The following is a 15,170-nucleotide window of genomic DNA, read 5'->3' as shown; positions in this document are numbered from 1 at the left end:
GATCCCAGCAAAAGGGGCAGTAATAGGTACCTACAGGTCATTTACCTGCTTACCAGCAACCTTCAAATTGCTAACTGGTGTGGTAGGTGATGCAGTCTGGTAGCATCTTGAAAACAAGCTCTTTCCATCTGAGCAGAAAGGAAACTGCCCAAACAGCAGAGGAACAAAATTGACAAGGTGATTTTGGAAAACTGCAAGAGAAGGAAGACCAACTTGAATGTAGCATGGACTGATTACAGAGAGGCATTCAACTCTGCCAAATGACTGGATAATCAAGTGCCTAGAAATAACAGGAGTCAGTAGAAACAATAAAAGCTTTGTGCAAAAATCGATGGCAGAATGGGAGACATAGTTGCAGGTAAATGGTGAGAGATTGGGAGAAGTTAGTATCAATAGAGGAATATTTCAAAGAGACTGTCACCACCACTGTTTATCATTTCACTGATTTCTCTGTCAACAATACTGAATAACTCAGACCATGGCTATCAAACATCAAAAACATCTGCTAGATCCTACCACCTTTACATTTACTTTACATCATATCATTTATGGATAATCTGAAGCTGTATGGAAAAAACACCATCTGAAATAGAATCGCTGCTCAACACTGTCCATATATACAGCCAAGATATTGCAATGAAGTTTGGACTGGGGAAATGTGCTACCATCAAATGGGAAAATAGTGAAAACTGAAGGAATCAAGATGCCCTACGGAAATAACATCAAGAGTCTGGATGAAGTTGATCACTACAAATACCTGGGTATCCTTCAAGCTGACAACATCGTATGCCAAAATCAAGAAAAAAGTTTAGAAGTGAATACATCAAGAGAGTGAAGAAGATTTTAAAAGTCTAAACTCAGTGGATGAAATACCATCAAGGCAATCAACATCTGGGCAATTCTAGTCATTAGATACACAGAATAGTGGAATGGACTGAAGCAGAACTAAAAGCCCTGGATAGGAAGACCAAAAAAATAATGACAATTATTCATCCTTGCAACAGCATTGACAGACTCCAGCTACCAAGGTGGGCATGGAATGTTGCAAGTACGTCAGATCAGGCGTCTCCAACTTTTCTGCCTTTGCGGAATCAGGGGGATGGTTCCATGCAAGCCGCGGGTGTCTGCACTTGTGTGCACAGTTCCATTTATGCAATTATGGGTTATAATGTAATGAATAACCGCCATGCATTGTAATGTACTTATAGTTGGTACCTGTATTCAGCAGTTTCATAATTTTAATATCTCAAGAATATTTTTTACACAAATTTGGTATCAAATGTTAATCTTGAACGTTTCTGTCCATAACAGGTTATGAGGTACATGGTCTTGAAAAACTACCAGATGGACCAGCAGTGATTGTTTTTTATCATGGAGCAACTCCCATAGACTTTTTCTACTTGTTAGCCACTGTTATTATCAGGAAAAAAAGAATCCTCCATATAGTTGCTGATCATTTTGTGTTTTTAATTCCAGGTAATTGTCCTGAATAATTAAGAGAAATTATTTATACATCTGAAATAATGTACTATATGGATAAGCTGTACTTCATAATTAGGTTGTGATATATATTGCAAGATAGCAGTAAACTAAATTGTTATTTTATTTTTTATTTTAAATAGTTGATTCAACTACTAATTATTCAATTATTCTGGCTTGTTAAGATTTAATTTCCTATCCTGAAGTCTTTATGTAGCTGCACACTATTTAAAAGAAACTTAGATATACCATTGTATCAGCTTTGGATTTCAAATTTCTTATCATGAAGCCTTTTGCAGCTACATTATAGTTAATTGTTTCCGGCTATTGATAGTTGAGGGAAAGTGCTTTTAATAATCAACATGATGTAAACTTTGCAGCATATATAAAGATATTTGATTATTGGCTGTTAATTGATAGATTTCCTATCAGGATAAATTTTCATTATAAAAAATATACAAATTTATAATTCTTATCACTGAGTGTTGATTTGAAAATATTTCCTTACATATGGATTGGTGAAAATTTAATCCTTTTTGTATTTCTCATAATTTACACCTGCTTTGTAGTTCATTATCTATCCTGTATTTTTCTGATAAAATATAGTTTCAGTGGAGAGATCATAATTTTATATCAATATTAGTCCTACAACAGATTCTTATGAATTCCAGGTATACAGTTATTAGTTAATGTGTTACATACTCTGCATGGATCTCAGGAAGAATGTAGAAAAGTATTGGAGAATGGAGGAATGGTGGCAGTTTCACCAGGGGGAGTACGGGAAGCACTCTTCAGTGATGGAAATTATACTATTATGTGGAAAAATCGTAAAGGATTTGCTCAGGTGGCCATTGATGCGAAAGTGGTAAGTATTCTGTGGGAGTAACTGGAATATAAGATTACAGCTGATTATGCCATGCTTAGAAATACAATGTTTCTGACAATAAACCCTTTCTGGTAAACCTTTAAGCAATAGGAAACAATGTGATGGAGAGAGGTGATTCAACCAAATTGGAAACAGTCCAGCGTCCTACAAGGATCTTAGGAGGTTGGACTGATACTAAGGAAACTCAACCCATCCTCAGTCACAGATTCTTGGGCCAGTCAGTATTCAGTCTACCTCACAGTACTTATTTTCAGCACCTTTTATAGATATGATTTTAGTTCGTTAACTTTCTAAAAAAGTATTATGCTTAACTATTTACTCCTAAAAGTATGTTTTGTATGCACAATTGAAATGTATTTTTTAAACAATTGCACATTTATTGATTTAGTTTATTTCAAATGTACGAACTGCTGAATTCTAAGACATATAGCTTCTTTTCATTTTAGTTAAAGATGCAAGAAAGGGAAATGTTACTGTTGAAAAATGTGTAGGTTTAAAAAATGTATTTTTTTCTTTATACATTACTGTATCGGAACTGTTGAATTATTTTTTTTAAAAAAATCAATCAAAAATAGTGCATGCCCTTCTTCAAATTTCTCCAACTTTTCAGAAAATAGAAGTTAGGGAAAAGTTTTCTAGTCTGCTCCTCTGTTTGGCTTTTCTTGCCATATAAAAGCAGGTGATATAACCCTTTAATAACTGTATGCACATTAAAGAGTCACTACTGTTTATGCATTAAAAACGGCAAGGTGAGAATGTATCTCTTTAGATTTTTCAATACAAATTTCCCGTAATATTTATATAAACACTATGGCATTATGTACTGTGGTAATTTTTACTTAATACTACGTTAATGCTAATTAATAGCTGACACTGAACAATTCAAATACTGGTACTCCAAAATTTTATGAATCAAATTCTAATATACTCTATCAGGGGCTTATATTATGTTTACTTTGGTTGATATGATACTTTTGTAGGGACAAATGCATCACTGTTAGGACTGCAGAGTCTTGACAGGGATACATTAAAAAGCCAGCTGGCAGCAAAAACCTGTTTTTTTAAGCATTGAAGCAGATACAGTCCTTAGATTCTTCTGTGGGTTTTCAGGAACCTTTCCAGATGTGTTGCATAGCTGCTTTGCTTTGAGGGTATTTCCACTGAAAAGTATTGCCTCGCATACATTTATAGACAACCTAAGAAGTTCTTCAAGGAGTTGTCTGAGCTTCCAGACACAGCAGCTGAATGAATGCTTTTGAGCATGAATGCTTTGCTTGTGCCAACAGACTTTGCAAAATGCCTCTCCCATTCTTAATGCAGACAAAATGATTATTATCAGCATCTCAGATTTCTCCATAACTTGTTTGATGAAAATGAACATTTGAGAATATCCTAGATAACTTTCTATTTCGTTAACCGCTTGCAGGACAAGGTTGCTTTTCTGAAATGTGGAGAACTTCATACATAAAAGAGCAGTGCAAAAATGTAATAGACTTAACATTCTAGCTCAAATATTCTCAGAGTGCAGACCTATAATTCCCATAGATTGAAGGCTGAAGTTGCAATAATGGGAGACTTATATAACTTTGTAGTGAGAAGGTTGGATTGAGAATGGATGACTTAAGACTCAAATTCCCTCTAAGTTACAAAATTCACCCACTGAGTCCTTGCAAAAAAAGAAAAAGATACTTCAGTTTCTTAGAGGGAAATGTGACTAATAAATAGTTTCCTATACTTGTATATAACTTTGTCATTTAGTATAAAATCAATTGATTATGGGAAATAATTCGTTAATATGTATCTTCATTACTCTATTCTTTTAGCCCATCATTCCCATGTTCACACGAAATATTCGGGAAAATATCCGAATAGTTGGAGGACAAACAAGTATGCAATTTTGTTTGGATTGTATTGTATTAAGTCATTTGTGATTATATTTTATTTGTCCTAATTAGAGCTCGTTTTGGCTCTGTTATGCCTATAATGCTGGATATGATTTTCTTTTAATAATATTTTATTAATTTTCCAATTTTACATTTAAGTATTTAAAAAGCAATGTGGTGACTGGGTTAATCAATAGTTCAATAACAAAACCTTTAGCGCAAATTTCAGGTTACAACATCAAATATTTCTTCTCTTTTTCTCTTAACATTTACTGTCTCGTATTCAAGCTAGTACAGTTCTAGTTATATCAACTCAATAAAAATATCATTGTTACATTTATCAATACATTTTTAGCTTATACATATGTTTTTTTTAAAAAATTATTGCTTTTATATAAACATATATTTAAACAAAAAAAATACATATAAAAAACAAGACATGACATAAACAATACAATCAACAACAAAAATACAAAAAGAATACTTAACTTCCATTATTCCTAATCTTTCTAATCATTTTCAGGTGACTTCCTCGAATCCCCCCTATCTGCGTTTCTTCGTTAATCCTCATTAGCAATTTCTATTTCATAATTTTAAATCATATTTAATATCTACCTATATTTAATTTCTTATCATTTAACAATCATTATTTCATATTATCCTTAATACTAAACATTAAATTCTAAAACTACAACCTATAAAAACCTCCAAGTCCATTTCAAACTAGTTGGTATAGCAATATTTCTTCAGATAATCCTTGAATTTTTTCCAGTCTTCTTCCACCGACTCTTCTCCCTGGTCACGGATTTTCCCTGTCAGTTCGGCGAGTTCCATATAGTCCATCATTTTCATCTGCCATTCTTCCACCGTTGGTATTTCTTGTGTCTTCCAATTCTTGGCTATCAAAATTCTCGCCGCTGTTGTGGCATACAGAAAGAAAGTAACATCTTTTTTGGGAATTTCTTTTCCGACTATACCCAATAAGAAGGCTTCTGGTTTCTTAATAAATGTATTTTTTAAAACTTTCTTTAATTCATTATAAAACTTTTCTCAGAAGTCTTTTACTATGGGGCAAGTCCACCACATGTGGTAAAGGGTTCCTTCTACAGCTTTACATTTCCAGCATTTGTTATCATATGTATGATAAATTTTTGCAAGCTTAACCGGTGTTAAATACCATATAATGCTGGATATGATTTTAAATAAAATCTCTGGTTTTTAATATCATGTTCTAATATATAAATAAGCTGCTTGGTCTCTTGTACAAGAAAAAAACTATTGTTATTTCATTTATATATTGTCTTTCTGTGGCAGCTGAAAGCAACATATCTGGATTTCCCATTTTTAATGCCATATCAACAGTACGGTAGAATATATGAATCTGTCTCAATGTAAAGTTGTCCTGAGACTGCATGAAGGACAGACGCAAAATTAAGCACCCCAGATGAATCCACGTTCATCTCTTTAATCACTGCATTACACTACAGTCTGGGTGTGTAGAATTTGTTAGATGTTCTGCATGACAGCAGATAATTTTTTTATCATTTGCTTTTGAGGTTTGATATTTTTGCTTTGAGAGATTACAGTTTGATTAAAAAAAAAGCTGAAAAAATGGAAAACTCAACCAGTTTAGTACAGTGGTTAAGATGCTTGACTAGAAACTGGGACACTCTTGAGTTTTAGTATTCTCTTAGGCATAAAACCCCATTGGGTGATTGTGGCTCAGTCACTTTCTCTTATTCGAACTCATATCATAGGATTGTTATGGAGAAAATATGAGGCAGCAACATTATGTCCAGTATCTTTAATATAAAGCGGATATAAATCAAAATTGTTATTGTTGATAAATTTAACTCGTAAGAACAGTTCTTCTTGATCAAGCAAGAAGCAGCCATTTAGTAGCCAATCAGATACTTCTACAGTATTCACAGATAGGAGGTGAAAGCATATTCCTCTTTGACCATGAGTCCCTTATAACTGGCATTTAAAAACACAGTGTTCCCAACGCAGAGGTAACATTGAGTCTTCAAGACTAATAGCCCTTTAACCCTTAGGAGTCATGGTGGTGCACTGGTTAGAATTCCACTGGAGACCACTTCCAGACTCCAAACTTGTTCCAGACCATTACAAACCAGTCTAGCGACTAATTGCAAGCACTGCTCCTCCTTGCAGTTACCTCTCTCCTGTCTCCTCTCCTTTCACTACATCCTAGTTTTTTAGCCTGGTATCTTTCTCTGTCCTTTAATATTTTATCAAGCTGCAATGCAACTTTAAGTTCCTAATGCAGAGTTCAGGATGATGCTGGTAGCATGCACTAAATTGCTGTTCAGATTTGAGACAAGAAGCAACTTTATACAGGTTTTGTGATTGAATCACTACTTCTTGGATTTTTTAAATGAATAAATGGGTAAAAATACATAATTGTACCTGCTACACTATTAATCCCTCTTTTTTTAATTCACCAGAATTATTAAGATCGATATATGAGTATCTTCGTTTGCCACTAGTTCTTCTGTATGGAAACTTTCCAGTTAAACTGCAGACATATTTGGGAGATCCTATTCCATATGAGCCAAACATAACTGCAGAAGAACTGGCCGAAAAAGTAAGATCTTCCTATCTTGGTCAAGGTTACCACGTTAAAATAGCCTTGTAATAACCTTGTAAAATAACCTCACAAGGTTAAAATAAAGACTCCTGGATGGATGGCCAAAATACTTTCAGCTTATACTAACCATATTGATGTTCAGAGAACATTTTTGTAATTCAAATTGTGGATCGAAACATAAATTTTTATTCAAATAAATAGTACAAAAACACAGGATTGTTTGAAAATTAAGCTGAATGAAAGGTTAGGGAATTCTGTCAATATCTATTGATTTATTTTATAGGCAAAGTTCCCAAAGTACAAGCAATTCTTGAGTTTTATTTTTTATGTAGCAGCAGTATTCTCTACTTCTTTTAAATTTTTACTTCTAATTGTTGTTAAATGCATAATGGTCAATTGTCTATAATTTAAATTTTTAGGAACTGCTTTTAATATTTTTATTATTTGATTCTGAACTATTTGGAATTCTTTTTTGTTTTAAAAGGTAGCATATTCATGAGTTCATTAAAATTATAGAAATAAAAATATATTTTACAGTTCAATCATATAGAAGCAAAAGTACATTATGATATAATTTGCATAGCCCAAAAAACTTTTTTAGAGCCAAAGAGTAAAAGATCAGCTATCAACAATGTGATAGCAAAACTCAGCGGTCAACAGCCATTAGAGATGGTTTTTCAAACTTTTTTAGAAAAATAAAAGTGAAAGGGAGAGCTGCACATCCTTAGAGGCAATTCACTGAGGTTGGAACCATTTACAAAAATGATTCTGTTTCTAAGCTCTATCAGTCAGATTAATCTTAGAGCCTCAACAAAATTTCAAATGGACCAGAAGTGATCAAGTCCCATCCTACTTGCACTAATTCAGTTTTATGAAAGATAATGATTTTATTCTTCTTGCCAGATTAGAGTTTGCCTTTGTTCATGAACACTTTTTTCAGTGAAGATGTGGGAAAGATTATGAAACTATGAAGACTCCTAAAATAAAATGGTCACTTTTTATAAATGAATAAATTGGGATTTTTATCAATCATATATGGTTTAATGACAGAATTAATATCCTAAGAATAGTTTAGGACATTATACAGTGAGGGGTTAAAGTATTTGATCCCTTGCTGATTTTGTACATTTACCTACTGCCAAAGTCTATAATTTTATCAGTCTATAATTTTAATGGTAGGTTTATTTTAACAGTGAAGAGACAGAATAATAACAAAAAAATCCAGAAAAATACATTTCAAAAAAGTTATAAATTGATTTGCATTTTAATGAGTGAAATAAGTATTTAACCCCTACTCAAAACATGACTTAGTACTTGGTGGCAAAACCCTTGTCGGCAATCACAGAGGTCAGACGTTTCTTGTAGTTGGCCATTAGGTTTGCACACATCTCAGGAGGGATTTTGCCCCACTGCTCTTTGCAGATCCTCCAAGTCATTAAGGTTTCGAGGCTGACATTTGGCAGCTCGAATCTTCAGCTCCCTCCAAAGATTTTCTATGGGATTAAGGTCTGGAGACTGGCTAGGCCACTCCAGGACCTTAATGTGCTTCTTCTTGAGCCACTCTTTTGTTGCCTTAGCCGTATGTTTTAGGTTTAGGTTTTAGGTTTTATTAAATTTTTATACCGCCCTTCTCCCGAAGGACTCAGGGCGGTGAACAGGGCATATCATAAAACTACAAAAATACAAAAGTTAAAAAAGAATTAAATTATTGCCCAAAGTAAAAACAATAAAAATATATATATATAAATATTAAAACCCTAAGTAACTCCCCATCAGGCCAGGCCAGCTTGTTCAAATAAATGGGTCTTTAACCCACGCCGGAAGGAGCGGAGATCTGGTGCCATCTGGAGCTCAACCGGCAGTTGATTCCACAGAGCCGGGGCGCCCACAGAGAAGGCCCTCCCCCTGGGGGCCACCAGCCGACATTCTCTGACTGGAGGCACCCTGAGGAGGCCCTCTCTGTGGGAGCGCACAGGGCGGAGGGGAGTCGACACCGGCAGCAGGTGGTCCCCGAGGTATTCCGGACCCATGCCATGTTTTGGGTCATTGTCATGCTGGAATACCCATTCATGACCCATTTTCAGTGCTCGGGCTGAGGGAAGGATGTTCTCACCCAAGATTTGATGGTACATGGCCCTGTCCATCGTCCCTTTAATGCAGTGAAGTTGTCCTGTCCCCTTAGCAGAAAAACACCCCCAAAGCATAATGTTTCCACCTCCATGTTTGACAGTGGGAATGGTATTCTTGGGGTCATAGGCAGCATTCCTCCTCCTCCAAACACAGCGAGTTGAGTTGATGCCAAAGAGCTCGATTTTGGTCTCACCTGACCACAACACTTTCACCCAGTTCTCTTCTGAATCATTCAGATGTTAATTGGTAAACTTCAGACAAGTCTGTACATATGTTTTCTTGAGCAGGGGACCATGCAGGTGTTGCAGGATTTCAGTCCTTCACGGCATAGTGTGTTGCCAATTGTTTTCTTGGTGACTATGGTCCCAGCTGCCTTGAGATCATTGACAAGATCCTCTCACGTAGTTGTGTGCTGATTCCTCACCGTTCTCATGATCATTGAAACTCCACGAGGTGAGATTTTGCACGGAGCCCCAGACCAAGGGAGATTAACAGTTATTTTGTGTTTCTTCCATCTGTGAATAATCGCACCAACTGTTGTCACCTTTTCACCAAGATGCTTGGTGATCGTCTTGTAGCCCAGCTTTGGGTAAGTCTAGAATCTTGTCCCTGACATCCTTGGACAGCTCTTAGGTCTTGGCCATGGTGGAGAGTTTGGAATCTGATTGACTGATTGCTTTTGTGAACAGGTGTTCAGGCACCCTTTAAGAGAGTGCTCCTAATCTCAGCTCATTACCTGTAGAAAAGACCCCTGGGAGCCAGAAAACTTGCTGATTGATAGGGTATCAAATACTCATTTCACTCATTAAAATACAAATCAATTTATAGCTTTTTTGAAATGAGTTATTCTGTCTCTCACTGTTAAAATAAGCCTACTATTAAAATTATAGACTGATCATTTCTTTGTCAGTGGGCAAACATGCAAAATCAGCAGGGGATCAAATACTTTTCCCCCTCACTGTATTATATAAATAAAGGATTTTGCATTGTTCAATGGAGCTGGGAGTTTCAGGATGCCTTGCCATTCAGCAGAAGACAGAATTCCCTTTTAACAAACACAAAATCAGAGTAGCCCAGTATCAGCATGGCTGAAACCTACTCCTATGTTTATTATTAGATTTTGTACTGTTTAAAGTATAGATTATCCAATGAAAACTAATTTCCACAACAAGAAATCTATATATTTTGTATTTGTGTGGGTTCTGTAATTTCAGGGTTAAATTATTGAATGTCTGGTTTATGTTGTATTTTGAAAAGGATTCATTTTTCTTTTGATTTTTAAATATAATTTACTATTGAATTATGCAATAATAATGAATAATTTATATTTCTCATCCTTCATTCCCCTCATAGGCAAAGGATGCAGTACAATGTTTAATAGACAAACATCAGAAAATACCAGGAAATGTGTGGAGAGCCTTGATGGAACGAGTTTCAACGGAGGAACAAGACAATGAATAACTTAGGCAAATCATTGTGAAAATTTTTGAATATTTTAATGTGATATATTACTTAAGAATTGTTACAATACTTTTTTATTTGCTGTGCAAATGTGTAATTTTACAGAAAACCAGACTTTGAAGACCATTGTTACATGTATTGCTCAGGAAAGTAAATATTTCAGTATAAGTACTTTGTTTTCACAGAAATAAAACTGTAGTTTAAAAACCACATTCCTAATTTGGAATAAGATGTAAACATGATTTTTAGGCTTTTTGAAAATACATCAAATATATAGCATATTTCTAGTACTTCTTAAATTAAGTGTAAGCTTTAAATGGATTGGGACTAAATTTGGTATTTTTTATAAAACTTGGTCTTTTTAATTCCATGTATTTTCCAGTGTAGTAGAAGTTCTCTTTGATTTCTCTATCAAATCAGGCTTGCACTAATTCATTTTTATGAAAAATATATTGGATCATGTAATTAAAAGGAACTTTTAGTTGGATATAATTTTGAATAACTTTAAAGCATAAAATAATATTTAACGATATCTATATTGGACACAATAGGAAATCTAATTCTATTATACCTTGTTCTGTTTAAGAAAAAAAAATGGCAACAATTGACATTCTTATATAGGTAATCCTCAATTTACAACCACAATTGAGCCTAAAATTTCTGTCGCTCAGTGAGACAGTTAAGTGAATTTTGCCCCATTTACCATCTTTCTTGCCACAATTGTTAAGTAAATCACTGCAATTGTTAAGTTAGTAACACGGTAGTTAAGTGAATCTGCCTTTTCCATTGACTTTGCTTGTCAGAAGGTTGCAAAAGATGGTCACATGACCCTGGGACACTGCAGTCCTCCTAACTATGAGTCGATTGCAAAGCATCTGAATTTTAATCACATGACCACTGGGATGTTGCAATGATCATAAGTGTGAAAAATGGTCATAAGTCACTTTTTTTTAGTGCTGTTGTAACTTTCAACACTAAATGAACTGTTGTAACTCGAGAACTACCTGTATAGAGTAGACATTCTTTCTTTTATAGGTCATCTTCTGATATCTAGTGTAATCTTCCCACAGGCAAGATTACTTTTATTTCTTTTTTACTTCACATAATTTACTTTTCCCTCTCCTAATTTAATATGTGTTCATAAGTGTTTCATAGAAAATGTAGAAAATGTAAACTGTAGAAAATGTAGAAAAATAGCTAAATTATAGTACATACAAAAGATTTTAATTAAATGTTTCTTTACCAAAATTTTAAAGTAATCAAATTTATGCATGCAGAAGCTACTCATATAAGCAAGAAAGTTCCAGTATCTATATTCATTAATACTTAGAATTATACTTAGAATTTAGTTCTATATTATTGCTCAGCACTGCTTATGCTGGCATTTAAAAAGAGAAAGTTAATTTAAGGCTTTGTAAATAATATGAATTGGCACTGCATAAAGAAGAACTCCTGCAGTAGAAATTAATCGTTTTGCTGTTTCCCAGCAAGTACTACATTTTTGGGTAAATGCTAATTTATTATGATCTTGTGTCTCCTGGAAATTAAAATTCATGGATTATAGGTATACTTTTGTGCCAAGGCAGTACGAAGCCCCCAAGATGTGCCTCCCTTACAATAGTGACTCTGGGATCAATAATCATTCAATCAGAGGCTTACATAGTCGGTTACAATCCCATCACACTGAGAACATTTGCACAGTGATTTGAAGTGATAATCCTTTTATTGGGAAGTATGTCTCCTAAGAACATGTTTCAGTGTTTCCTCTTTTGGTTACAGTTAATATATAGAGTGGGCTGAATATTAATGAATAGACCCATTCATGTATCTTAAAGATGCCTCTCGTCAAATGGTTGAATTAATAGTCAAAGGGCATGACAGTTCTTTACTGCATCATTTGCACTATAGTGTACATGTCATTTTGATGTCATTGTGACTTGCTATATGCTCAAACATGATTGAATGATTAATGACAACTTTTTTTACAGGGCCCTTCATGGATAGTCGGCAACTAGTGGAGTAAAATCCGTAGGGACTCCTTTTTCATGTATAATGTTCAATTCTGAGCATTTTGTTAAGGTTCCTCATAGTGTTGAATCCCTTTTTAAGTTTAGATTTTGTTTTAAACGTTCCATGTATGTTTATTTGCAGATTTATAACTGCCTAAACCTACCTATGAGTAGCTTATTTATGATATATGCATAGGACATTTACTTTGTTTTTATTAATACAAAATAACTTAAAACTTTGTGGGAGAAAATTATATTTGATAATGTTCTGAGCAATATTTTTACTTTTGGGGGAAAGATAGTTCTCCAGAGCTCTTAAATGAAAACCATTCTGTATTAACCATTATAATCCACAAGGCAGGACTTTCTTCCTTTAAAATTTTAAGTAGAAAATTAGCTTTATTATGTCTTTTTTCAGATTTCAGCATGCATAAAATTGATTTAGGAAGATGCCATATGAAACTAGAGTGCTTTACCATTAGCCTATTTCTCTGTCAGGATTTTCTGGAGTGGAGTGGGGATATCTGAGCATTGAAATGTATCCAATAGTAATAAAAACAGAACTCCTGTAAATCTTATATTTGCTGTAATTCTACTTCCAGAAAAAAAGTATTTTGATTGCTACTTGTACTAGTTGTACTGTTTATTCATGGTAAATGATAACAAATATTTTCTTTCTTATTATTCTTTCTAAGGTACCTTATACATGTAAATCTGATGTTATATGATCACATTTAACTTAATGATGCACATATGGCAAGACACTAATTCCCCACTTGCCAATAATACATATACAAAAACAAGCCTTTTTAACCTTACTTTTCAACTCCCTTAAGATCTTAAAAGGAAATTGTACAAAACAAGTTGTTATGACGATCATTTGATAATTATCATTAAAAGGTTGGACTCGGGAAATAGTCACTACTGTAATGATTTGTGAAAAGTATGATTTGTGAAAAGTAGAGAAGTCATCCAACAGGTAAAGAAGGGATTAATGCCCATATTTAGGACCTTTTCTGTCCTTTTAAATTTTTAAGTTTTAAATTTTTTTGAGCTTTGTTGCCGTTGCAAAATGTATTGCTTTTACTTTAACATTTTCAATTCCATTCACTGTTTAATTATTTTATTTCAGACTGATTACTCAATGTTTAGATTATTAAAAACTATTTGTAAGGTACTTCCAGGAGTGATACAGGAAACTTATAAATATCTTGAGATCAGGGTTATGGTTACTGCTGGATATTATTTTTTCTGAATAATGCTTTTAAATCACTTAAATGATAGTAACAGACTGAAATGTAGTTCATTTTTAAGAATATTTAAATATATTTTAGTTGCAGTTATTCCTAATTTTTCTATTTTTATGTCATGTGATGTAAAAATATCTACTGAATAAAGCTGAAGTAATATCCTACATATCATATTACTTACTTTGTGTAATCTATTGCTTGTTGTTCTTGTCTTGAATACTATTCATGAAATACCTTGATCATCCAGAAATACCTTTATTTGCATGCAGATGAGATTACAGCAGACAAGGTGTGGTAGATGATGAAATGGATGGTAATTCAAGGTCAAAAGACAGTTACGACTCCCAGTGTCTGCACACGTATCTGCCAGTTATGAAGGAGCACGTGTGTCTGCCAGTTATGGAGGAGGAGAATCCCCAGGAAGAAAGAAGGAGGAAGTCCATCCCAGAAAGGGGAGGGGTGTAGGACACATGGTCAGGAGAATGGTCTGACTTAGAATTGATTTCTAATTCTCTGCAGGCTCCAAAAAAGTTAGTTCCACAGTCAGACCTTAATGACTCTACTGTTACCGTCCATTTCATCTACCACACCTTGTCTGCTGTAATCTCATCTGCATGCAAATAAAGGTATTTCTGGATGATCAAGGTATTTCATGAATTCTGCTATCTGGAAGAGAGTGATAACATCTGCTTATATAGACCAGCACAGGGGTCTTAACAAAGGGATCAATCACAATACAGCAGCTTGATCCAGAATAAAATACCATAGTCACTGAAGACCATATAAAACAATCAAATGAAAGAAAGAAGATATATAATTAGTAGCCAGGAACAATAAAGTGGAAATTGTATGTTTTCATTAGTATGAAATACTAGAGACTGGAGAGCCTTCATAAGTGATTTTTTTGTTAGCATTAGTAGGGTAATTCTCAAATGGCTGCTTTAAAGGTTTTTCCCAGTTGTGTCTCTGTGTTTATGTCCAGGAGAAGATTTTTCTGTGTGGGTAAAATTTTGAAAGAATTGTTTATGTCTTCTGGAATAGTAAGAGCAGGAGTAACTTATGTAAGTAACAGAGTGATTTGTAGCAAATCCTGCCTGCCTTTTTCACACCACAAAGGGTAGCTATTTCTCTTTTTAAAGCCTTTAGGATACAACATCATCTCCCCTAACCTTAACTCATGCTTCCCATTGATTTTCTGTTATTCATTCATTCATTCATTTCTGGCTGCCTGCCTGCCTTTACAGGTGAAACTCGAAAAATTAGAATATCGTGCAAAAGTTCATTTATTTCAGTAATGCAACTTAAAAGGGGAAACTAATATATGAGATAGACTCATTACATGCAAAGCAAGATAGTTCAAACCGTGATTTGTCATAATTGTGATGATTATGGCATACAGCTCATGAAAACCCCAAATCCACAATCTCAGAAAATTAGAATATTGTGAAAAGGTGCAATATTCTA

At 34.2% G+C, this 15,170-nt stretch overlaps 1 protein-coding gene across 1 annotated transcript in view; it reads left to right on the top strand.

Annotated features, from left to right (window-relative positions):
* LOC310638957 (uncharacterized protein) overlaps positions 1–10,556 on the top strand; it is a gene marked incomplete at its 5' end in the record, with an annotated part of 46,993 nt that extends 36,437 nt beyond the window's left edge. The window contains 5 exons of the mRNA XM_083360318.1: positions 1,312–1,476; positions 2,151–2,344; positions 4,189–4,252; positions 6,714–6,853; positions 10,340–10,556. Coding sequence (XP_083216444.1) covers positions 1,312–1,476; positions 2,151–2,344; positions 4,189–4,252; positions 6,714–6,853; positions 10,340–10,447 — 671 coding nt within the window. The 3' untranslated portion in view covers positions 10,448–10,556. The remainder of the gene's footprint in view (positions 1–1,311; positions 1,477–2,150; positions 2,345–4,188; positions 4,253–6,713; positions 6,854–10,339) is intronic.
* Positions 10,557–15,170: the final 4,614 nt, after the last annotated feature.

The sequence above is a fragment of the Vipera ursinii genome (genome assembly GCF_947247035.1).
Source record: "Vipera ursinii genome assembly, chromosome: 3".
NCBI classification, from domain to species: Eukaryota; Metazoa; Chordata; class Lepidosauria; order Squamata; family Viperidae; genus Vipera; species Vipera ursinii.
The sequence above is the reverse complement of the archived record's forward strand: the minus strand, read 5'-3'. Positions and strand labels throughout refer to the sequence as shown.